General features: G+C 41.7%; 1 protein-coding gene across 1 annotated transcript in view; it reads left to right on the forward strand.

The window, feature by feature from the left end:
- prdm5 (PR domain containing 5) overlaps positions 1–25,131 on the forward strand; it is a 516,233-nt gene that overhangs the window by 71,819 nt on the left and 419,283 nt on the right. The window contains exon 4 of the mRNA XM_069926793.1: positions 23,149–23,302. Coding sequence (XP_069782894.1) covers positions 23,149–23,302 — 154 coding nt within the window. The remainder of the gene's footprint in view (positions 1–23,148; positions 23,303–25,131) is intronic.

The raw sequence follows: 25,131 nt of genomic DNA on the forward strand, positions 1-25,131 counted from the left end.
CTTAGGGGCTCCAACTCCGGATTTTTCCTCGGGGTTTACTCCCAAAGCCTTTTCCATGAGCGCGTGTAGCCACAAGGCAGCGGAGGTTTGAAATCGGAGTTTTCCCTTTTCTAGATGAGTTAACTTCCGTGGTTAATGAGCCATCTGCCCGGATCAACTGGTTTCAAGGCACCAGTGGCCTGCCTTTCCCCCTGCTCCCCCGGGCATAAGAACTATGCCACCCGTGAAGGCCAGGAGTTGGACTTGGTTGTCAGAGGCTGTTTGAGACGCGCACCATGAAGAGCCTTTGTGTATCAGTGGGAGCTTGTCCCCACTAACACCCTTCGGTTATGACAACCTTCAGAGCAAGAGAAGGTGGGGCCTACAATCCAGATTTATCCAAAATTTATAAGGAATAAAGAGATCCTATTCTGCTTGGCTACCAGTTACCAGTGGTGTTCTGCAGGGGGTGGTGAAAGAGCTGCTTTTTTAAATGTTAATATGTAAATGATGTGGATAATGGCATAGAAGGTTTTGTGGCTAAATTTGCAGATGATACCAAAGTTCTATATGAGGTAGGGGGGGTGGTACTGAGGATACCGAAAGGCTGCAGAGAGATTCGGAGAATGGGCAAAGTGGTGGCTGATGAAATACGATGTTGGAAAGTGTACGATCAAGCACTTTGAGTGAAGAAATAGACAGGCAGACTATTATTTAAATGGGGAGATCATTCAAAATTCAGAGTTGCAAAGGACTTTGGAGTCCTTGTGCAGGATACCCTAATGGCTAACCTTCAGGTGGTGAAGAAGGTGAATGCAATGTTGGCATTCATTTCTATAGTATAGCATATAGGAATAGCATTTAAGAGAAAGGATATAATGTTGATAGAGGCATACAAAATTATGATGCGTATTGAGAGAGTCAAGGTAAGCCAGCTTTTTCCACTGATGTTAGGTGAGAAAAAAAAACTAGAGAACATGGGTTAAGGGTGAAAGTGGAAAAGTTTAAAGGTAACATTTAGGGGTGATTCCTCATGCAGAGAGTGGTGTGAATATGGAGCAAACTGTCAGCTGAATTGGTAGGTGCAGGATCAATTTTGACATTTAAGGAAAATTTGGATAGGTACATAGATAGGAGAGGTATGGAGGAACATGATCTGTGTGCAGGTGTCTGGAAATAGGCAGAAAAATAGTCTGACACAGACTCAAAGGGCTGCAGGGTCCATTTCTGTGCTGTCATGTTCCATGGTTCTATCTTTACTCCCAGATCCCTCTGTCCTACTGCACTCCTCAGTGCCCTACCCTTTACTGCCTGACCTACCTTGCTTAGTCTTTCCAAATTACAACACCTCACATTTGTCTTACTGCCTGACCTACCTTGTTTAGTCTTTCCAAATTACAACACCTCACATTTGTCTGCAATAAATTCCATCTGCCATTTTGCCAGCTGGCCTTGATCCGTCTGCAAGCTTTCAAAGCCTTTCTTGCTGTCCACTACACCTCCAAGCATTGTGTCATCTGCAATGTTGCTGATTCATTTTACCTTATTATCATCCACGTTGATGATATAGACAGCAAACAAGAATGGACTCAATACTGACCCCTGAATCACACCACCTCCAGGTTTCCAGTCAGGGAGGTGATCATCTACTATCACTCTCTGGCTTCTCCCACAAAGCCAATGTCTAATCCAATCTATCCCCTCATTCTGAATACCCAGCGAATGAACCCTCTTGACCAACCTACCACGTGGAACCTTGACAAAGGCCCTACTAATGACCATATAGACAACATCCACAGCCATTCCTTCATCTGCTTTCCTGGTAACCTCCTCAAAATACTCAATGAGATTGATTAATCACGACCTACCATGCCCAAAGACATGTTGACTATCCCTGATCAGTCTCTGTCTATCCAAATGCATGTATAACCAATATTTTAAAATGCTTTCTAATAATTTACCCACTGCTGACATCAGGCTCACCAGCCTATAATTTCCTGGACTATTCTAAATGATAGAACATCATTTGCTATCCTCCAATCCTCACCCGTGGCTAAGGACATTTTAAATATTATCTGCCAGGGCCTCCCTCATGGTTCAAGAAAATATCTTGTCAGGCCCTGGGGATTTGCTTTAAGGCAGCAAGCATTTCCCCCTCTTTAATCTGTATAGGTTCCATGACCTCACTGGTTTCCCTTACTTTGTGCCAGTTTCCTGAGAGAATACTGATGCAGTAAACCCATTTAGGTTCTCCCCCAACTCCCTACATAGCCGACCACTCTGATCTTCAAGAGGGGAAATTTTCAGAATGAGAATCTAAATTTATTGTCATGAGCAAGTAATGAAATTCATTGTTTTGCGGCTGCATCAATAGTGCAAACATTTATAGAAACCACCTTACAAAAATAAATAACAATAGAGTCAAAATAAGGCAGTTTCTTTGGTTCATTGATTATTCATGAATCTGTTGGGAATGGGGAAGAAACTGTCCTTATGTGCTGAGAGCTTGTCTTCACGCTCCTGTACCCTTTTCCCGATGATAGCAGAGAGAAAAGCGCATGGCCTGGGTGTTGGGGGTCTTTGAGGATAGAGACTGCTTTCTTAAGTCACAACCTCTTGTATATGTCCTTGATGGAGTGAAGTCTGGTACCTGTGATGTCACAGAGGTTAACAACCCTCTGGAGTTTTTCTTTTCCTCAGTGTTGGCATCTCTGTACCTTCTGCAACCATCTGGAACGCTCTCCACGGTCGACCTGTAGATGTTTTCGAGGGTCTTCAGTGATATACTGTATCTCCTCGAACACCTCACAATGTATAGCCACTGGCCAGCCTTCTTCGTGATTGCATTGACATGGAGGTTCCAGAGTCGATCCTCAGAGATGTTCGTACCCAGGAATTTGATGTTCTTGACCCTCTCCAATATTGAGCCGTTGATGAGGACCGAATCGTGTTCCTCTGACTTCCTCCTGATGTCCACAATCATCTCCTGGGTTTTGCTAATATTAAGTGCAAGGATGATGGTGTGACCCCACTCTACAAGCTGATCTATCTACCTTGCGTACGCTTCCTCATTACCATTTGTGATTCTGCCGACAACCGTAGTGTCCCTCTTTTTGAAATATTTTTATTGCATTTAACAAGAACCCTTTACACAAGGTATATTAATGATAACATAAATCAAATCATATATATATGTCACATATCAATTGAAAATTAGAAGCCTAACCATAATTATTACGTTTCATTCAGAGCATCAAATTCTATAATTATAATAATTAAACAAATAAATCATAACTTGTACTATGTCTAAAAATAATTTTGAAGACAAAAAATATACAAATTACAGACAAAGTTCCATTACATAAGATATTTTATACTTCTCTGATGCAATTATGTTGTTCTGTGATATGGCCCATAACCTGTAGTTAAACCCCCTTTGCTTGTTGGTCTTAATAATGAAAAGGAAAAAAAAAATTCCCTAATAACAGAACAGACCCTTCAGAACCCCACTGGTTACCAATCGCCGGGCAGAATGTGCTCTATCTCCTCCCGCCTTCTGTGAGCAAGGCAGTTCCAAATACACACAGCCAAATTTCCTTGGATCCCATGCCACATGATTTTCTAGATTTGCCTACCATGGGAAATCTGGGAAACCTTGTCAAATACTTTAATAAAATCCATATGTACCATATCCACTGCTCTACATTTATCAATTTGTCAAAAAGGTCAATTGGTTCATGGGGTATGAGCTGTCACTCATAAAGCTATGCTGACCAGCCCGAATAAGGATAATATCCCTAATTATGCTTCTCCAAATGCTTGTAAATCCTGTCCCAAAGAATCCTCTCCAATAGTCAGAAGCAGAATTTATTATCTTGAATAAGTCATGAAATTTAGTGTTTTGCAGGAGCATCATTAGTGCAAACATTCATATTATAACTATCCTACAATATTACTATAAATAAAAAAAAGAATAGTGCACGAAAAGTAAGGCAGTGACTTTAGTTCATGATTATTCAGGTATCTGAGGGCAGCAGGGAAGAAGCTGTCCTTGTGCCACTGAGTGCTCATCTTCGAAGGCAGGACTGGACAGAATGGATGCAGATGGGATGTTTCCAATGATGGGAAAATCCAGAACCCGGGGCCATGGTTTGAGGATAATAGGCAAACCATTTAGGACCGAGATGAGGAGGAATTTCTTTACCCAGAGGGTGGTGAATCTGTGGAATTCATTGCCATAGAGGGCAGTAGAGGCAGGTTCATTCAATATATTTAAGAGAGAATTAGATATATTTCTTCACTATAAGGGTATTAAAGGTTACGGAGAGAAGGCGGGGACGGGGTACTGAACTTTAAGATCAGCCATGATCTCGTTGAATGGCGGAGCAGGCTCGAAGGGTCGAATGACCTACTTCTGCTCCTATCTTCTATGTTTCTATGTTTCAGGCTCCTGTACCTTTTTCCCAATGGTAGCAGAGCGAAGAGGGCATGGGGATGGGGGTCTTTGAGAGTAGAGGCTGCTTTTTTTTTTAAGATATTGCCTCATGTAGAAGTCTGGTGCCTATGATGTTGCTGGCCGAGTTAACCACCCTTTGGAATTTTTTTCAGTTCTGAGAGATGGTGGCTCCATACCAGGCAGTGATGCAACCAGCCAGAATGCTCTCCACGGTCCACCTGTAGAAGTTTTTGAGAGTTTTCGGTAACGCCTCACAAAGTATAGCTGCTGGCGAGCCTTCTTTGTGATTGCATCAACATGGAGGTTCCAGGACAGATCCTCTAATATGTTGACACTCAGGGATTTGATGTTCTTGACTTGCTCCACTACTGAGCCCTCGATGAGGACCAGGTCGTGTTCCCCTGACACATTGGTCTATAATTCCCAGGATTCTCACTACTTTCTTGAATAACAGAACAATATTTGACATCCTCCATTCCTACTTACAGTTTGTAGGATGACTCTGTTTAGGACGACCACGTAAGATGACCCATATCTGGCACTTACCGCTGATCGGTGATGCTGTTAAAAGTAAATCAAAATATTTGAATAACAAATGATAATTTGAAGGTTTAAATTTTATTTGGATATTTTAAAATAAATCAGTCAGCTCCTGCAACAGGCCTAAAGCCTGTGCAGAGATGACAGCAGTTGAACTGGGCGCATTGTCTGCGTGGGAGCGCTGAGACTTCATTGATCACTAACAGGGCATGTGCGAGATTGCATTGGAGCCAGCGGTAAGATGGTGGTGCTGTTGAGACTTCACCATCAAGGTATGGATTTTGGACCCTTCCTATAGGACAAATATGATTTTAGGTGAAATTTTTAAGTTTTGAGGACCGTCCTATATGATGGCATAGATGTTCCTTCGTGGCTATTTGGGAGCCTATAGTATAGTCCCAATAGAGTGATTGCTCTATCACTGTTTCTAGCCTATCCACACTGACTTGTTGGAGGATGTCTTCCAAGATGTCCTCCCATTCTGCAGCTGTAATAATATATCACATTAACAATGTCATTCTCCCACCCCCCCCCCATCCCCCCACCAACATTGTTATTACCTCCTTCCTTATTCCTGAAACACCTGAACTCCAGAACATCAAGCAGCCAATCCTGCCCTTGCGTCAACCAGGTCCCTGTAATGGCCACCACATCTATGCACTTATCTGCACCCTGAGTTCGTCACCCTTATTCTTTAATACTTGCATTAAAGAAAGCACATTGCAGTCCATCCATCTGCCTGCATTTATGCCCTCTCCACTTCCTACCTTTCCTCACATTCTTCCTACTCATTGCATCAACCATTTCCCCAATTGCTCCCTCGTCTGAACCAACACACTGGCTCTCATAACCCTAGTTTAAAACCCAGGCAAAATCTGCAGATGCTGAGGTCCAGTGCAGTGCACAAAAGTACTGAAGTAAGTCAGCGGTTCACGCAGCATCTATAAAAAGCAAAAGGCAGTCATTGTTTCAGGTCTGAGCCCTTCTTCAGAGTTGTCAAAAATCAGGCAGACGACTGAATAAAAAGATGGAAGGGAAAGGAACGCACGATAACAAGTAACAAGTGGAAATGGGCGAGGGGGACTGTTAGGTCTCTGCGTTACTTGGGAGGCTTCTTAAATAACTTGGAGATGCAAGATTCAAATAACAAAGGAGACTTTATTTACTGATATTACATTTTGTATCAGCTGGATGTGAATTCTGTTCCTCCTCAGCTGATTTCCAGAGTCTGCACAATGTATGATCTTGGTGTCTCAGCTTCTCTGATGACCTTTGCTGGGGTCCATGTTTTCAACATCTGCTCTTGAATGTGCACATGCTGCCCTCTGAAGAGTTCTGGCAATGTTTGTTATAATGCTGGTGTCCTTCTTGCGTGTCAGCCAGTCTTCTTCTGGTTTCCTGGTTTTCTGGAGGGTGTATTTTGCTTGGCAGAGTTGTTTTATATCTCCTGCCATTTAAAGATTCTGCCAGCGACTTCATGCCAGCCCTTAAAGGTGTTTCTCCTAATGATAGAAGAGCTAGGTCTGGGTCTTCTTTTGTTTTGCGACACTTAACTAGTGTGCGTTTCACAGTTTGGACTTGTCTTTCAATGAACCCATGACCTTTGGGGTAGTATGGGGATGATGTAACCATATAACCATATGGTTATAACAAACCCAAACTCTGCAGCCAGCTTTCTGAATTCTTGTGACGTGAACTATGTTCCCTTGTCACATATTACTTGCTCGGGTGTTCCTTGTTCAGCAAAGAGCGCTCTCATTTCTGAGGTGAGAGTTGATGCTCTCAGGTCTTTCACCCATTTGACGAATAGAAACAGAGTAGTAACAGGTTATTATTAAATACCACCCTTGATTCTCAGAGAACAAGTCTGCTCCCACTGTGTGCCATGGCTTGGCAGGTACTTCTGTGGAAATCATTTCCTCTTTGTGTTGTGTGTTTCTGTACTTTTTTAAATATTTTCTTCACATGGATCTCATAATTGACAGAGATCAATTGTAACTCTCAACAGCTATCCAGACCTAGAATTGATGGTCTGCCTGCATCTACCACGTGGAACTTACAGAGGATGTTCTTTCCCTTGTGGCAGCCATTGATCTTAGCTCTCCCTAGTTGCTTGATTATGGGTTCACTACAGGCCGTTAATGCGACATTTGCTGTTTTCAATGCACCGTCTTTTGGATACCCTTTTATTATGTTCTCTGGGAACTTCTGGCGGTAGAGTCTGAGTGAAAGGATGTTACTTTGTGATCCAGTATCAAGCTACACCTTTAGGTTAAATATCGTAGGCTTGTTCTGGATTGTCCTCTGTATTTGGATCCTTGTGTACTACTTGCTTCCTCCTTTAATTTCACTTGACATCTTGTGAAGGTGTATGTATTCTATGTCTGGTATCTGGGTGTTGGAGTCCTCATTGTTGTTTCCTTTTATGTGCTGGATCTTCTCCTTGTCTTCGTTCTTCTCTGGTGTTACTGTCTTCTTTATATGAAACTTGCACATCTTCGCCCTGTGCTTTGATTTACCACAGGCTCTACATTCAGAACCACATGCGGGGCATTTGCTTTGGTCATTGAAAGGGTGTTGTCTGCCACACTTCCTGCAGGTCTTGTGGGTTTGCACTTTTCTGATTGTGTTCTTTATAGCATCAACCCTTCCTTCTCTTTGCAATGGGGGGTCTGCATAGATAGGCATTTCATTTGCGTCCTTGTGGCTTCAAAGGCTCTGATTTCTCTATAGCTTCAAGCTGTCCTTCCCTGTAATAGACATTTGCACTTTGGGATGGGCACTGCCGCATATTAGTTGATCAACTAATCTTTCCTCTATATCCTTAAATCTGCATTTTGCAGTAACAATTTTTAGTCTAGTGAGGAAGTTATCAACAGTTTCATCAGTCTCTTGCATTAAGCCTTGAAATTCATAGTGTTTAATTCTATGACTAGACCTGGGTTCAAGATGAGAAGCAAACTTTGCAAATCTCTGCTTTGGATCATTTTTCTCCCCCTCTGTAAGCTCCCAGCTATTAAATAGGTTGAGGCCTCGCTCCCCTGTCCAGAGAAGTATGTAACTAAACTTCTCCTCTGCTATTGCATTTTTAAAATATATTTTGAATCACACTTCTGCTGAATCTTTGTAAATGATTCAACAATATCTTCAGCCTCCCTGTCCATCACTGCTGTTGCTCCAGCCATTTCTTTTAGTAATGTTTTTTCTCTTCTTCCCATTCATATTTCACTAACTTACAATCAATTGTATGGCTTTTTGCTTGTTCTCTTATACCGCTACCACCATGTTATATTTCTGTGTAACTTGGGAGGCTTCTTAAATAACTTAGAGATGCAAGATTCAAATAACAAAAGAGACTTTACATACTGATGCCTTCCACCATCTTCGAAACTGTTCACACACAAACATATGCATATACATACACCCCACTGTGGTGCTCTACAGTTACTACAGTGAGAAGGGTGTATTCTTACATTGCTACAAAACAGTTCACATTATCCAGGAATGAAGAGAAAAATATTTGAGAAGTGATGCGGGAAATGGCAGAAGGCTAGGAATGATAAGTCTGAAGGGGCTACAAGAGCTGGAGGAAAGAAGAAAGAAGGACAAGGAAAGAGAGCAATCAGAAGAAGGGTTTAATGGAAATTTGCTAAGTCTATATATGTGCTATTCCGTTGGTGATTGCCGTGATGGAATTTAAGGCATCCCTCAAGTTTAAAGTGGTTGGCAACTGGGAAGTCTTTACTGTTGCAGCAGCGGGTAGTGCAATGGAGTTTAAAGAAGTAAACTCCCTGATGTAGAGGAGGCTGCTACAGATGAGTGGGTGAAGAGTTGCTTCACTTGGAAGGACTGTTTTGGCCCTGAATTCAATGTGATGAGGGAGGTGGTGTAAATGAGGCCAATGTGAGAACGAGAATAGGAGGCAGAGGGTCGATTGGTGGGAAGGGGTGAGTGGAGGTGGGTGTCACGGAGTGAGTGATCCAGTGGAAAGCAGAGAGGGGAAGAGAAGATTAATCTGGTGTGGGATCATGTTGTAGGTAGCAAAATCTGCTGAGAATGATATGTTGGATCTGGAGGCTGCTGGGATGGGAGGTGAGGGCAAGGAGAGCCCTTGTTATATCTTGGGGTGGGGCCAAGGCAGATGTGTGGTAAACGAAGGAGCCATGGGTGAGGGCTGAGTTAATGGCAGTAGAGGGAAAGCCATGGTTTCTGAAGGAGAAGGGCATCTCAGATGTTCTAGAATGAAAGTTCTCATCCTGGGAAAAGATACTGTGGAGGTGGTGGAATTTAGAGAAAGGAATAGAATCCTCACAAGAGACAGAGGTAAAACATAGGATTCTGTTGACACCGTGGTTAAGTAAAAAAAAACACACAAATGCGGGAGAAACTCAGCAGGTCAAACAGCGCCTTTATGTAGCAAAGATGAAGATTCATCGCCAACGTTTCGGGCATAATGAAGGGCTCAAGCCCGAAACGTTGGTGATGGATCTTCACCTTTCCTACATAAAGGCGCTGTTTGACCTGCTGAATTTCTCCCGAATTTGTGTGTTTCCTCACAGGAGACAAGGATGGTAAGAAGTATAGTCAAAATGACTGTGCAATTTGGATGTTTATAGAATACATCTGTTTGATACTTTGCTTCACAAAATGGAGGCAGAGAGATCGAGAAAGGGTAGACAGTATGTTAAATATTAAACCCTGAATATTCAGGGAGAAGAGGGGAGGCAACAACGACAATTCGGAGGGTCAGAGATCATGACGGATGGAGAGACATGATCGTCCACGCCGAACAACAAGGCAGGCTTTCTTCTAACAGCCTAAAGAAAGTAATGCAGGAAACAGCAAAGTGCAGACTTGAAAATTGCCTGTTAAATTTTTTCCTTGCTGAAATTTCAACGAGATGTCAGTATGATCAAAGCTCCACTCACCAGCATAGTGTTAATACAAGCAGCAATTGTGGCAGGCTGCACCAAAGGAAAACACAGGCACAATACTGTTTGGGGCAACACAGCTTTATTCCACTCAGATAAATATCTAGTTGGCTGCTAGCTGTGTTACAAGTGATCCTGGTGGGTGAGAGAGAGAGAGAGAGAGAGAGAGAGAGAGAGTGAGAACACGGCACACGGTCGCGACCTCGGCTTTATACTCTGGGTCCACCTGGTGGTCGGATGTCATTAAGCCGGGTGCCGTGTCTCTAGGCCACCTGTTGGCCGAGTGTTGTACTGCAATGTATCGTCACATTAATTCAATGCAAAAAATTGTTGAGGAGTCTGACATAAATCATTTCAATAAACACAACAACATTTTAGCTCTGTCTCACTTTGATTGACATGGAGTTACCAGGAACAGCACAAGTGGTAATTGAGTAAAGTGAGTATCCATTTACTAATTCAATGTCGGTGCTGTGCATTTGCTCAGCAAAAGGAGGTGTCCGCCAGCCTGCAGGTCACCCTTGGGTAAGATGTTTAGCCTCCCAGTCAGGGTCATGTGAACCCATGGATTGCAGATGGCGGATGGTTTTTACAAGCATATTCTGCAAATTGGGATTTATGGTTGTAAAATCAAAAACGCTGTGCAGATGAATCTGCTGAGCAGTGGCCAGGGTTACCTGTGCAGTATGAACACTCCAACTGAAGAAGGCAATGGGAAGATGCAGTATTTTTCCCTGTAAAAATGTCGACTCTGGTCTCAGCTCAAAGATGGAGCCTTCGGCAAAGGAGAAGAGGGGAGGCAACAATGACAATTCGGAGGGTCAGAGATCATGATGGATGGAGAGACATGATCGCCCACGCTGAACAACAAGGCACCTGAATGATGAATGAGTATCAATGGAAGGCTGATGAACTGCTTCCATTCCATTTCTGTGGGTTTTGAGGGGCTGTCAAGATCAATATGGTACATGTAGACACTGCTACCAGGGGGTGGGGGCTGGGGAGATGTTTAGTAGCTTGGGTGGTTTATTCCTCTGTTCTTTCATGGTTTTTGTGTACCGGTGTCGTAGAAACGGGAGGCTCTTGAAGCCATTGTGAATGCCCCTTCTTCACTTTGAACAGTCAATGGCCAGGGAGTACCATGGGTCATATTCACTTTTTCCAGGAGAATTTGAGAACATCCATGATAATATCACGCTGTGAGAGAGTTCAAGCTTAGAATGTATGTTTTGAGGGTGTAGGGTTGGCTGTACAACTGATGTGGGTGCCCATGGAAGCTGTCTGATTGTAGTCAGTCTTGCTGTTGAGAATGTTCATTTGGGAGCTGACTCTGGCATTGGTTTGCTTACTGTGCCTTCTGATGTGAATTTTTTGGAGACTGTTAATGTTACCCTGATAATTTAAGGTCTTTGTTTTTAGGTAAAAAACGGTGAACTTTGGATAGGATCTGGTCATGATTTTCAAACTGTTCATTGTGATAAAATGGTCAAAGAGTCTAGACTTGCACTGAAGGCCATGTTAAATATGTCAGTCTTTGGTACAGTAGTTATGGGAATTCATCCATAATTTTCAAGGTTGTATTATTAATCTTGTTGTTGGTGGCAGTGTTATGCAGCCCAGAGAGATTGGGGGAGACCCTATGTTTTGTAGATATTTTGTGTGAGGGCAGTTTGCTAATTAGAATTAATAATGACAGGCCTCTGAATAGGTGTGATCTATGACAATCTTCAGTCACCATTATATAAAATCTAGTTTTCACATTCCTTCCAAATTTTACAAATCTTCTGAAAGGTTATATTTTCAAAGGAAAAGAATTGTCACCATGATAATAAGCAACAATGCTCATTGATCTTACCACAAACCGATGTTCTTAACAAGGAATTCCACAGATTAGTTCTCAGCATTGTAATACCAATGATTGTCATTCCACCCTTCGCCCAGCACCTCCTCTCCGTCTGCAACAAATGCGACCTCCCCGTAGCCGACCATTTCAATTCGGAGTCACACCCTCAAGCTCACATGTCTGTCTAAGGCCTTTCACCCTACCCCATCCTGGCCACACACAGATTGGAGGAACACCACCTCATTTTTCGTCTGGGCATTCTCCAACCCTAGGGCATGAACATTGATTTCACTGCATTCCATTAATCAGCTTGCCTTCCCTGCCCCCCTCCCCCACCCTTTAACTAGTCATTTCCTTTCTCTCTCCACCCATCCTAGACTCCTGCACCCCTCCTGCATTGCCACCCTCCCACCTTTCATCTCCTACCCTCATCAACCCCCCCCTTCCCCCTTTTGTTCGGACATCTCCCATGTTCCCCCACACCTGGATGAAGGGCTCAGTCCCGAAACGTGGGTGATGTATCTTTACCTTTGCTACATAAAGGCACTGCTTGACCTACTGAGTTTCTCCAGCATTGTGTGTTTTCCCCTTAATCACGGTGTCGACAGAATCCATTGTTTTACCTTTGTACAATGTATATATCTGCTGAAATTCTGACTTGCTGCACCTGAATGGATACTTGCAAGAAAAAACAATTTTATTAAAATGAATTAAAAGAGACAATCAATATGCAAGATAGATATATTCACAATTATTCTAGTGCAAAGCAATTGACTTCTAATAGAGCAGATTATCCATTACATCAAGTGGAAACACAATTTTTTTGCCTTGCAAACCTAAATCATGCAACTTCCCTAACTTCCAGCTACACCCCTGCTCTACTCACTTTACACCTTTACGACTGTGTAGTTCGTTACAACAATAACTCCATCCACAAATTTGCCGACGATAGTGGGTTGTATAAAGGAAGGGGATAAGTCAGTGTACAGGAAGGAGATTGAAAACATGGTTGAATGGTGCCCCAACAACAACCTCACACTCATTGTCACCAAAACTGAGGAGCTGATTGTTGACTTCAGGAAAGGAAACTCAGAGGTTTACAATCCACTGATCATTAGGGGATCAGAGCTGGAGAGGGTGACCACATTTAGATACTTGGGAGTCACTATCTCGGATGATCAACACACCATTGGCATCATGAAGAAAGCAGGTCAGCGCCTCTACTTCCTCAGGAGTTTGCGGAAGTTTGGTATGACACCAGAAGCCCTGGCAAATTTCTACAGATGTGTGATGGAAAGTGTACTGACTGGCTGCATCATGGTCTAGTATGGGGGACACCAATACTCTTGAGTGTAAAGCCTCCCAAAAGGTAGTGGAGACAGCCAAGGACATTATAGGCAAAACCCTCCTCACTATTGAGTACATCTACAGGGAACGCTGCCGTCGGAGGGCAGCAGCAATCATCAAAGACCCTTACCACTGTTGGGTCTGCTTTGTTCGAGAATGAGTGAGTCAGACACCAGAATGAGTCGAAATCAAGGTTCTTTTATTACCGGATTGTAACACTTGCAACTAACAGTGTTAGTTGGAGAAGGCGCATTCTAACGATATCAGCAAGTGGTTTTTTTTTTATACCCCAGGACACGCACTTAGTAAATTATCATACCATTACATTGTCCAATGAATAAGCTGTTGCTATCCTTCTCTGTTAGTCTGCTGCACATCATTATTGTTATTGCCACACTTATCTTGAGCATACAAGGTCACACCTGCATCCTGTTACTCCTTAGTACTGGGTGACTCCTTCTCCGTTCCCAACTCATGATGTTTTTAACCTTACACCACCCAGCACACACTTTGTTCTCGCTTCTGCCATCAGGAATGAGGTAGAGGTACCACAAGACACACACCACCAGGTTCAGGAACAGCTGCTATTCCTCCACCATCAGAACTCTAAGAACTCTTATTGATTTTCTTTGTTCTCTCTGTAATGCACGGTCAGTTTGTTTACATTCATTATCTATTTACAGTTCTTTGTTTCCATGTTTTGCACTGTGTACAGTTTATTTTTTGCACTACCAATTAGTGGTCATTCTGCCGTGCCGGCAGGAAAAAGGAATCTCAGGGTTGTAGGTGATGTCATGTAAGTACTCTGACAATAAATCTGAAATCTGACAATCCTACATGAGAAGATATAATGATGCAAGAAATGACTATTTTCAAAAGTATCTGTAAATTCATTATCAATCATATTTTCCTTCTGATTTTCAACTTGGATAGAGGTGCCATTATCATTGTAAATATAAATCTGGAATTAATTAAACCATGACAAAGCAGTTGTAGGAATGTGGTCACTGATTGGGTGAGAAATGATGCACTTTTTGGCGTTGACACAGGAATTTCTGTAACCTCTAATTGGAATGGCATCATTTTGTCAATAAGGCTCTTTAATCATCTTCTGTGTATAGTATATGGGTGAAGCTGAAAGGTGAAGCATCACTTGGATGTCTAATTGTCAGGAATAACTGGATTTTCCAGAGGTTTACTGTACTTTGAATTTGTTTCGAATTATTTGATACCAAAACCTGCTGCACTGATTAGCATTACAAAGAACAACAGTGAAACCTCGTGACAGTTTATGCAAATCTCTTCGGCGACCAGATAATTAAAAATCATCAACCAGTCTTCATGTTGCGAAAACCCTCCATAAAATTCGCTGGCTGGATGAATGTTCAGTAATGGTTTAATTAACTTTGCTGGATGTTAATCAGAAAAAACACAGATTTATGGCAACATTTGGGAGACTGCTAAACAAACAGTGTTTCATAATTTACAGCTTTTGTGGATCCTCTCGAGATACTTCGGGCAAAGCTGGAGATGTGCACCAGACACATCTGCTCCCACGTGTGTGGCTCTTTGAAGTTCAATTTGAGAAATTTTTGAAGAGTGAAAATAAAAATTCCTTGAAGTAGTTATAAAATGCATTTTTCTTTTGCAGTTACGTCATTGGGCATCGGTATTTTGTGGATGCACGCTTGTAAAAATTGTGAGTGGGTCTGGACTTTAAAGACATCCATATTCAAGCCATTTTGTTATCTTCCATTTTAAATCAGTATGTTCCGTATTTTTTTTATAAATTTTAATTTTAAAATATTAAACAGTCAGCATGGTATCAGGTCCTTTTGGCCCTTGAGCCTGTGCCACCCAATTGACCTACATCCCAATATGTTTTTTTTCTCAAGAGTGGGAGGGAACTGGAGCCCCTGGGGAAAACCCACGCAGGCACACGGAGAACGTATAAAGTCCTTACAGGTAGCGCGGGATACAAACTCCAGTCACTGGCACAGCGTTTCACGAACCACAACACCACCATTGATCGTTATTTAAAAGAGTGTAGATCAAAGGCATTTTTTCTAACATCTTAACTTTCCTGTCTAATTTACTTTCTCAAATAAAATACAAAATGCTGTAAACATTCTGCAAAGAGACCAAGTTATAATTTATTGTTAGTGGGTTTTGATCATCTGATATCTCTGGAGGTTTGATACGGTTCCATAAATGCCAGTAGTTTCCCACAGTCATTACTCTCCCTCTCCCTGCTCTGCAGGATATCACTAAGGTGGTATTATACAAGCAGTAGCGCACAGAGTTAGGTGCTGTGCTCCAGAATTGCAGCACTGTGGCTAAGATGGTGGCTGAATCCTCATTCAGCCAGTGTAGGGTCATCACCTTATACATCAGTTCATGGCTGTTCACCCGAAAGAAATGGATCACTTCCAGGGAAGGGTCGATAGTCCAATGTCGAGACAGAAGAGGGGTGGCATGGTAGGCATAGTGGTTAGCGCATTCGCCTTTACAGCACTAGCGATTGGGACTTGGGTTCAAATCCCACGCTGTCTGTAAGGACTTTGTGCGTTCTCCCCATGTCTGCATGGGTTTTTTTTCTGGGGGCTCCAGTTTCCTCCCACTGTTTGAAATGTACCAGGGGTGTAGGTTGATTGGATGTAAATTGGGCAGCGCGGATTCATGAGCCGAAATGGCCTGTAACTGAGCTGTCTCTGAATATTAGATTTAGAATATAGAAGGGATTATGCCGCGCACACACACACAACGTTATTTTTAATAGAGTATATTATCAGTGTACTGATATATATCAGTAGTCCCTGGTATATATGTTTGTATGTTTTGTATTTCAGTAAAGTCAATATTCAAAGGCCATGGTTTTAGAATAATTAGTAGAAGGTGAACAATATTTTCTTGTGGAACTTGGGGTCTTCCTTCCTGAGACTTGAGGCGAATTTTCTCAAGTAGATATGCACATGACTACGGAGTAAGAGCTGAAAAGGTAGATTTAGCTTGATACAGCTGTTAACCGGCACCTATGGGGATTGGTAGATGCCGGATAAGTGAATTTTATGGCTGCTTGAGATTGCATGTGGTGTGCAGTGGCGAACTAACAGCGAGGCACGCCAATTTTAAATGTCCGTATTTTTTACTGATTTATTTTCTGCAATTTTTTTGCTGGTTGCTTGAGGCTGCCGGTTGCAATTCTGGATAACAGGGTGTTACTGTATTTGGTTTTTGTGGCTTGAGCACTGGCTTCTTCCTTTGACACCAGCCCCTTTCACACTTGCAAGTGGTCCCAGGAATTAACAGCCAATCAGTCTAAGAAGGGTTTAATGTAAGAAATATCTTATCAATGCCAGCCTGTGATGGTGTCATCTTCCGCCGGGGATTGACGGTCTTGACCTCTAGTACAAACCCTGGTGTCTGCAGATGACAGTGTTGCAATCAGTCAAGCGTAGAATGGGCAATTACATTCTTGGATAGAAATGTCCAAGTTTTTGAGTGAGTGCAGGAACATGAAGGAAGAAAAGATTAAAATTAAGGTATAAACTTTGCTGTGGGAAAGTCGCAGCAGGAGAGGGAGGGATGAAATAAATAGCAATAGCAGACAATTTTTAAACAGTGTGGGAAAGTTGGTAGCCCTATCGCATACAATTTATGAAGACAGCAGGAAAAAGCAATAGTAGACCTGAATTCCTTTAATGCCGTGCGGCAGAGAAACCCCTTTATGAATGCTCCATGCATGCAGCAGTGCATACACCCCTTTCTCTGCTGCATGGCATTTTGGGAGGGCAGGTCCGCCATCCCTTTGTCCCACGATATTTATAAATTGTACGTAATAGCGCTACCAACTTTCCCAAACTGTTTAAAAATTGTCCACTATTGCTATTTATTTCCAGCAGTTTCCCACGGTCCCTTATAAAGGTTCATATAGGTCGGCACAACAACAACAGTGGCTGAAGGCCTCATACTGTGCTGTACATAAAGCTTAATTATGTTATAATTAGACATGATTAATTTTGTTCAAATATAAGACCATAATACATTGATCAGGATTTAGGGCAGGTCCACCATCTCTCAGTGTGTCATGACGTCACCTAGAGAAGGTAGAACAGTCCTAACCCCAGGGATGGCTCCTTGCAAGTGTGAACACATGCAGTGTCCCAGTTAGGAGTTGTCAAGTGTGAACAGCAAAAACGCCATCCCTATCCTGGGACACTGAATGGCCAATTCAGTGGGACACAAGTGTAAAAGGGGCTACTGATTTCTGTGATTCTACGACTCATTTATCTTTTACTCACTGTACATTCACAGATCTGCAAGCAATGGTAATCACTTGCTGGGAGCTGTATGTTTTGGCCTTGTCCAAGATAGCAAATGAGCTCTTCCCTCATGGTTTCCATCCCATCCGCCCCCCACCCACCAATACATAGAGATCTCCTTTGACATCCTGAAATAAATTGTTTGCTGAGGAACGAGTTCGTCATCGTCCATGTATTTACTGTTTAAATTTCAAAATGCATCTTTCTTAGACGTGGATTCTCTTGTCGTTGATCTGCTTTCATTCTGTGGTAAAGAGACCATCATATTAGTTTATTATTAATTGATTCTAGCACATAATATTGATTTGGAATATTTTATTTTTATTTGGCCCGGATTTTCTTTTTTAACCTTGATCAGCATCTGACCTGCAGACTGCTTCATTGTTGGATACATTCAGCATCTGTGGAAAGAAGAGCAGAAATAATATTTCCAGTAAAAGACCCTTTGTCTGAGCTCTGCCTTTGGACTCTCCATTGAAGCCAACAGCAGGGCACTAATATACTGGACCATTGGGCAAGATGTGAAACATTTTCATCGAGGAAGGCTGATGCAGGGATGGAGATTCCATTCATTCAAATTGGGTTTCCGACAGTGGGGAAAAGTTGTGGGCTTGAGTTATATTCTTTCATTTCACTGCCAGTTCATTTCTTTTAAGGTGCCTGAGTAAGCATTGAGGAAACCGTGAAGAAGGCACAAGATTGGCCTACTGAGGAGATTTGTCATGTGGTGGCATACTCTTCCAACTTGTATAGGTGTTCTGTGGAACATATACTGGCTAGTTGCAACTTGACAATTAAGGAATGCAGAAGGTTGCAAAAAGTAGCAAACTTAGCCAGATCCATCACAGATTCTGACCTCTCATCCATTTGCAGACATTTACAGTTCACTCCATAATGTTTTGGGTAAATACACTTTTTTCCTTTATTTGCCCCTGTGGTCAAAACTTTTCAATTTGTTATCAAACAATTCACATGTAATTAAAGTGCACATTCCAGAGTTTATTCAAGGTTACAAGTATTTGTGTACATTTTGGTTTGACGATGTAGAAATTACAGGATTTTGTTTACATTATCCTTCATTTCAGGGCACCATAATGTTTGGGACATTTGGTTTCACAGGTGTCCGTGAGTACTCAGGTATGTTTCATTGCTTCATTGGTGCAGTTATAAGAGAGCTCGGCTTGCTTCTCAGCTTTTCATCACTTTGGAGCCATTTTTCAACACGAGGATCAGAGGTGAGCCAATGAAAGTCAAAGAAGCCATTACGAGGCTGAACAACAAGAATAAAACAGTAAGAGACAGCGTCCAAACTTTAGGAGAACCAAAATCAACAGTTTGGAACATCATTAAGAAGAAAGAGAGTACTGGTGAGCTAATTAATTGCAAAGGAACTGGTATTCTAAGGAAGATCTCCACTGTTCAGCAAAGTGAAGAAAAATCCCAAATGTACGTCCGACAGATCAGAAAACTCTTCAGGAGGCAGGTGTGGATGTATCAATGACTACTGGACTTCATGAACAGAAATACAGCAGCTACACTGCAAGATGCAAACCATGGCAAAGGAGGCACGCTTTGGATCTTGGCTAGCCCCTTTATGCCTCCACACTTTTCTCTTGCCATCACTCTGATACAGGTTAACGTTGGTCTCGTCTGTCTTCAAGACCCTTTTCCAGAATTCTGCGGGCCATCCTGTTTCTGTGGATAACTAGTGGTTTACATCTTGCATTGCAGCCTCTGTATTTCTGTTCATGAAGTCTTCTATAGACTGTTGTCATTGACATGTCCACACCTGCCTTCTGAAGAGTGTTTCTGATCTCTTGGACATACATTTGGGGATTTTTCTTCATTATGATGAGAATTCTTCTGTCATCAGCAGTGGAGATCTTCCTTTGTGATTACTGAGCTCTTTCTTCTTCTTAATGATGTTCCAAATTGTTGATTTTGGTAATCCTAAGATTTAGACGCTGTCTCTTGCGGCTTCTTTGACTTTTATTGACACATCTCTGGTCTTCATGTTCAAAAATGGCAACTACAGACTCCAAAGGTGATCAAAAGCTTAGAAGCAAGCCTCACTCTCTTATACCTTGACCAATGAAGCAATTAAACATGCCTGAGTACTCACAAACACCTGTGAACCCAAATGCCCCAGTCATTATGGTGCCCTGAAATGGGAGACTAGGTGTAAAAAGTACTCTAATTTTTGCATGGTCAAGCCAAAATTTACGCAGATAACCTTGAATGAACCCTGGAATGTGCACTTTAATTACATGTGACTACAAATTTAAAACCATGGCACACAGGGGCAAATAAAGGAAAAAAATGTCTTTGTCCCAAACATTATAGAGGGCAGTGTATGTGCAATTCTGCCTTAAGATACCAGCCGACATCATAAATGACCCAATCACCTTGGTCACAACATCTTCTTACTGTACCTTCGGACAGAGGTCTGAAAACCGACACTCTCGGTTCAAGAAAAGTTTCTTTCCAATAGCTGTCGGACTCTTGAACCTCCCCTAATCGACTGCTCTGGCAGTACAAAAGGACTGTCTGAACTATTGCAAGTCAGTTTATTTGTGAATATTTATTATCTTACTTGTGCATTTCTTAAAATCTCTTTTAATTTAAATCATTTAGTTTACTGTTAGTTTTTCTTCCCAGGTACCTGTTTGGCTACAGCAAGAATTTTGGTGCACGCGTGTCTGACAATAAACTCATTATCATTAATTGCGTATTAAAAAAAATATATTTACACCTTTTTGAATCAATATAAAATCTTTCCTCTCAGACACATTTTAAAAGCAGTTAAAAAGTTTTTGTTTGGTGGGCAGGGCCTGAGCACGAGCTTCTTGAGGCCTTTGTTGTTTGGAGCCTTTGTTGCTTCTCCTGGTGGATGGAGAAGTTCACCTTGTTGGATTTGAATTGCTTATTTATTGTCACGTGTAACGAGACACGGTGGAACACTGTTAGAACCAGAGAACACTAACAGCACAGAATCAGGCCCCTTCCACTGGTCTGCACTCAGTCCATAGCCTTCCATATCTTTCCTATCCATATACCTGTCCACATACTTCTTAAATGTTAACCTTGAGCCCGCATTCGCCACTTCAGCCTACAGGACATTTTACACTTCCACCACTCCCTGTGTGAACAAGTTCCCCCTCAAGTTTCCTCTAAACTTTTCCCCTTTCACTCTTCACCTTCCCTCAGTGGAAAAAGCCTATCTATATTTACTTTGTCTATTCCCCTTATAATTTTACATACCTCTATAAAATCTCCCCTCATTCTTCTACACTCCAGGGAATAAAGTCCTCACCTGTTTAATGTTTCCTTGTAACTCATTTCCTGAAATCCAAGCAACATCCTAGTAAATCTTCTTAGCACTCTTTCTTATTGATATTTTTCCTGTAGTTTGGTGACCAAAACTGTACACAGTACTCCAAATTTGGTCTCACCAATGTCTTATACAATGTCTTTACCATAACATCTCAACTCTTATGCCAAAAAGTAGCCCATTTGGCCCTTACATTCCACACCCGGCCCAGTGAGCTGGGCTTCTAACCCATTTAAAGTTTGAGAATAGGTTAAGATCATTTTGGCCCCCAAGGAGCATAGAAACTTTTACTGGACCAGCAATCAGGATCCTGCGCTGTCTGTAAGGAATTTGTACATTCTCCCCATATCTGCATTTCTAGAGCTATCAATTAGACCCGGCAGATCAGAAGTTGAGATTAACAGGCTTTAATTGCTATAAACTTACAGGCCTCTCTTACATGCTGTTAGCCCGATTCAAAGGCAGTACTGTGGGAGGGGAGGAGTTACAGTATCAGAGATGGGCCAACCTGTACAATGCACCAAACCATATGCTTTGGCCGGGGGCTCCAATTTCCTCCCACCATTCAAAATGCACCGAGGGTAGAGGTTAATTGGGTATGAATTGGGTGACATGGATTCGTGGGCTGATATGGCCTATTAATGTGCTGTATGTCAAAATTTAAATTTATACTTAATACTTTGATTTATGCAGGCCAATGTGCCAAAAGCTTACTTTACAACCCTATCCACCGCTGACCAATGTAGCGCTATCAATCAACCACATTAGACAGAGAGTTGTGATTAATAGGCTTTAATCACCTTAAGACATCAACACATCTCACATGTTGCTGGCCCAGTTCCAAGGCAGGTACTGAGGGAGGAATTTATGACACCACTTTCAGTGAATTATATATCTGTATTCCCAGATCCCTCTGTTCTACCACACTCCTCAGTGCCCGACCATTTACCATCGATGTCCTTTCTTGATTTGTCCTTCCAAAATGCAACACCTCACACTTGTCTGCATTAAATGCCATCTGCCATTTTTACAGCTGGTCCAGATCCCTGTGAAAGCTTTCAAAATCTTTTTGCTGTCCACAAAGCCTCCAATCATAGTGTCATCTGCAAACTTGCTGATACAATTTACCACATTATCATCCAGATTATTGATATAGATGACAAACATTAATGGTCCCAGCACTGATCCCTGAGGCACACCACTAGTCACAGGCCTCCAGTCTGAGAAGCAATCATCCACACTACTCTTTGATTTGTCCTATCCAACCATTGTCGAATCCAATTCACTACTTCACCATGAATAACTAGAGTCTGAACCTTCCTGACTAACCTCCCATGTGGTATCTCACTTAAGTGCATGTAGACAAAATCCACAGCATTTCCTTCATCAACTTTCCTGGAAACCTCCTTTGAAAACTCTAAGATTGTTTAAACATGACCTACTATACACAAACCCATGTTGACTATCCCTAGTCAGTTTCTGGCTTTCCAAATAATTGTACATATAAAGTCTTAGAATACCTTCCAATATATTACCTTCTACTGACATCAGGCTCACTGGCCCATAATTTCCAGTGTAATTTTAGAGCCTTATATAAACATCGGAAAAACATGAGCTACCCTCCAATCTGCTGGCACCTTACCCATGGCTATTTTAAATATTTCTTCCAGAGCACCTGCAACTTCTACACTAGCCTCTTTCAAGGTCTGAGGGAATATCTTATCAGGCCTTGGGGATTTATGTTTTGAATGGTGGGAGGAAACTGGAGCTCCTGGGAAAAATGCACACAGAAATGGGGAGAAGGTACAAACTCCTTACAGAATGTGCGCGATTTGCACCATTGAAGGCCTTCCACTTACTTGGCACATCCTTGCCTACAAACAACTTATCCAAAATCCACACATTCTATATCTTTTCTAATTTTCTCAAAATTAGTCTGTTTCTACTTTAGAATCTCAACCCGAGGCCCAGATCTATCCTTCTCCATAATTAATGAAACAAATGGCATTAAGATTACAGGACAAAAAAATGTCCCTCTACACATACTTCTGTCGCCTGTCCTGTCTTGTTCCCTAATAGGAGATTTAGTATTACATTCTCTCTAGTTGGTAACTGTATATAGTGATTTAGAAAACTTTCCTGAATACATTTGACGAGCTCCAAGCCTGTAGGAGTGTCCCAGTCAATATGTGGGAAATTTAAATTGATTCTTGATGGTCATTCTGGAATATTCCACTCTGTGAGTTGTGTCCAGAATGGTCACAAATAATATTTTGATAAAAACAGGGTGTTTGACCGTGCGCAGAAGAGGGGAGCTCTCAATGAGTTGATTAGTACATAAATTAGATGGTGACTTTGCGCAAGTTCTCTAATGTAACTGTTTTTCTGATTGTTTTTAGGAAGGAGAAAATATTTTCTATTTGGCTGTGGATGACATAGAAACGGACACTGAATTACTGATTGGTTACCTAGATAGTGAGATGGAGGAGGAAACACTAGTCAGGAAAGAAGATGAAGAAAATCCCAAAGATGATCAACCATCTGATGACAAAGGTATTCCCATTATCTATTTTTATTCCAATCAGCATCAATACATGTTGCTTGATCAACTGTAATCTCCTGAGTTAGAACATGTCTTATTTGTACTAGGTATCTTAATTCAGTTTGCCATCCTTATTACTTTATATTAAAATAGTGATGTCAGTTTCAGACTTCTGATTTATTGTCAGAGTACATACATGATATCACATACAACCCTGAGATTCCTTTTTCCTGCGGGTGCGGAAGAATTCCCACTAATTGATTGTGCAAAAATAAACTGTAATCAATGTGAACATGTAAACTTTGTGCTAAATAAGAGAAAACTTACGAGGATATTGCCTGAACATCAGGAACTGAGTTACAGGGAAAGGTTAAACAGGTTAGGTCTTTATTCCTTGAGCGAAGAAGAATGAGGGGAGATTTGATTGGTGTATTTAAAACTATCAGGAGGATAGACAGTGTAAATGTAGATTGGCTTTTTTCCACTGAGGGAAGGCGAGATTCAAACATGAGGACATGGGTTAAGGGTGAAAGGGGAAAAGTTTAGAGGGTATATGAGGGGGAACTTCTTCCCTCAGTGAATGGTGGGAGTGTGGAATGAGCATCCAGCTGAGGTGGTGAATGCATGCTCAAGGTTTACATTTAAGGGAAATTTGGACAGGTATATGGATGGGAGAGGTAAGGAGGGCTATGAACTGAGTGCAAGTGGTTTGGCACAGACTAGAGGAGATGAAGTGGCCTGCTTCTGTGCTGTAATATTCTAATTTATGAATCATGGAGCAAGCAATATTAACCTAATGGATTGGTAAATTGCTTATCCTTATGGTTTGCTTTGCATAACTATTTAATATATTCAGCCACAAGTAGCATTTTGTTAGCATCTGTACTGTGTTAAAACATTTCAAGGTATATCACAAAAATAAAACAAGTAAATTTTGGCAATGAACACAAGGAGATAAAAGCCATAACTGTAAAATCTTAATCAAAAAATGCATTTTAAACAGAAAGAAGAGGAAGAGAGGAATCAAGCTGCTAGAAAGAAAAATTGAAAACTTAAACCCTGGCAGGTGAAAGCCAAGTTGTGTCATGACAATGGAGCAGTTAGTGCTGTTGGCGTCACAGTTCCTGAATGGTGTTTGTGTCAGCTAATCGCATATTACAAAGTTTGGCTACTGCAAATTATCCATCGGCGTAGTCAAATAGCAAAAGACTCAAAAGAGAAGTTGATAGCCATGTCTGTGACAGAGAAAGAAGAAGTCACGAGGGTCAAAGAGGGACACGGAGAGGGGAAATGAGTCGAAAGGGTATTTGGGTCTTTTGGTTCTACATGCTGCTTGTATTGAACCTATAGGCCTCCTCCCTATTTGTAAAACATAATTTAAGGGCAATCAATAAGGCAGTATTGGAAGAGTGCAGATATCTTTAAGAGCTGTGGCACTGGCTGAGATTGGAGTGAGAAGATGAGTGTGAATTCTAAGCTTGAAGGATCGGAGAATGGATTGCTCCAGCAAGACCATGTTTTATTAACCATCCTTAATTGCCTTGGGAAGGGTGGTGAACAGCAGTGTTCTTGAACTGCAGTCATCTAATAAAATAAAGATAATCCCACTATGCCATAAGGCAGGAAAATCGAGGATTTTGCCAGCTTCTATGTAGGAAAAGTAAGACATTTCCTAACATGAGCTTCAAAGGAAGATGAAGAAACGTAAGAAACTAAAGGTGGAACATAGAAATCTACAGCACAGTATAGCCCCTTCAGCCCACAGCGTTGTGCCAACCTCATTTTTCTCAGTTCCACGTACCTATTGTTATGAACCCAGAGGACCCAGCAGCAATAGAAA

This window comes from Narcine bancroftii, chromosome 3, assembly GCF_036971445.1.
Source record: "Narcine bancroftii isolate sNarBan1 chromosome 3, sNarBan1.hap1, whole genome shotgun sequence".
Classification (NCBI taxonomy): domain Eukaryota; kingdom Metazoa; phylum Chordata; class Chondrichthyes; order Torpediniformes; family Narcinidae; genus Narcine; species Narcine bancroftii.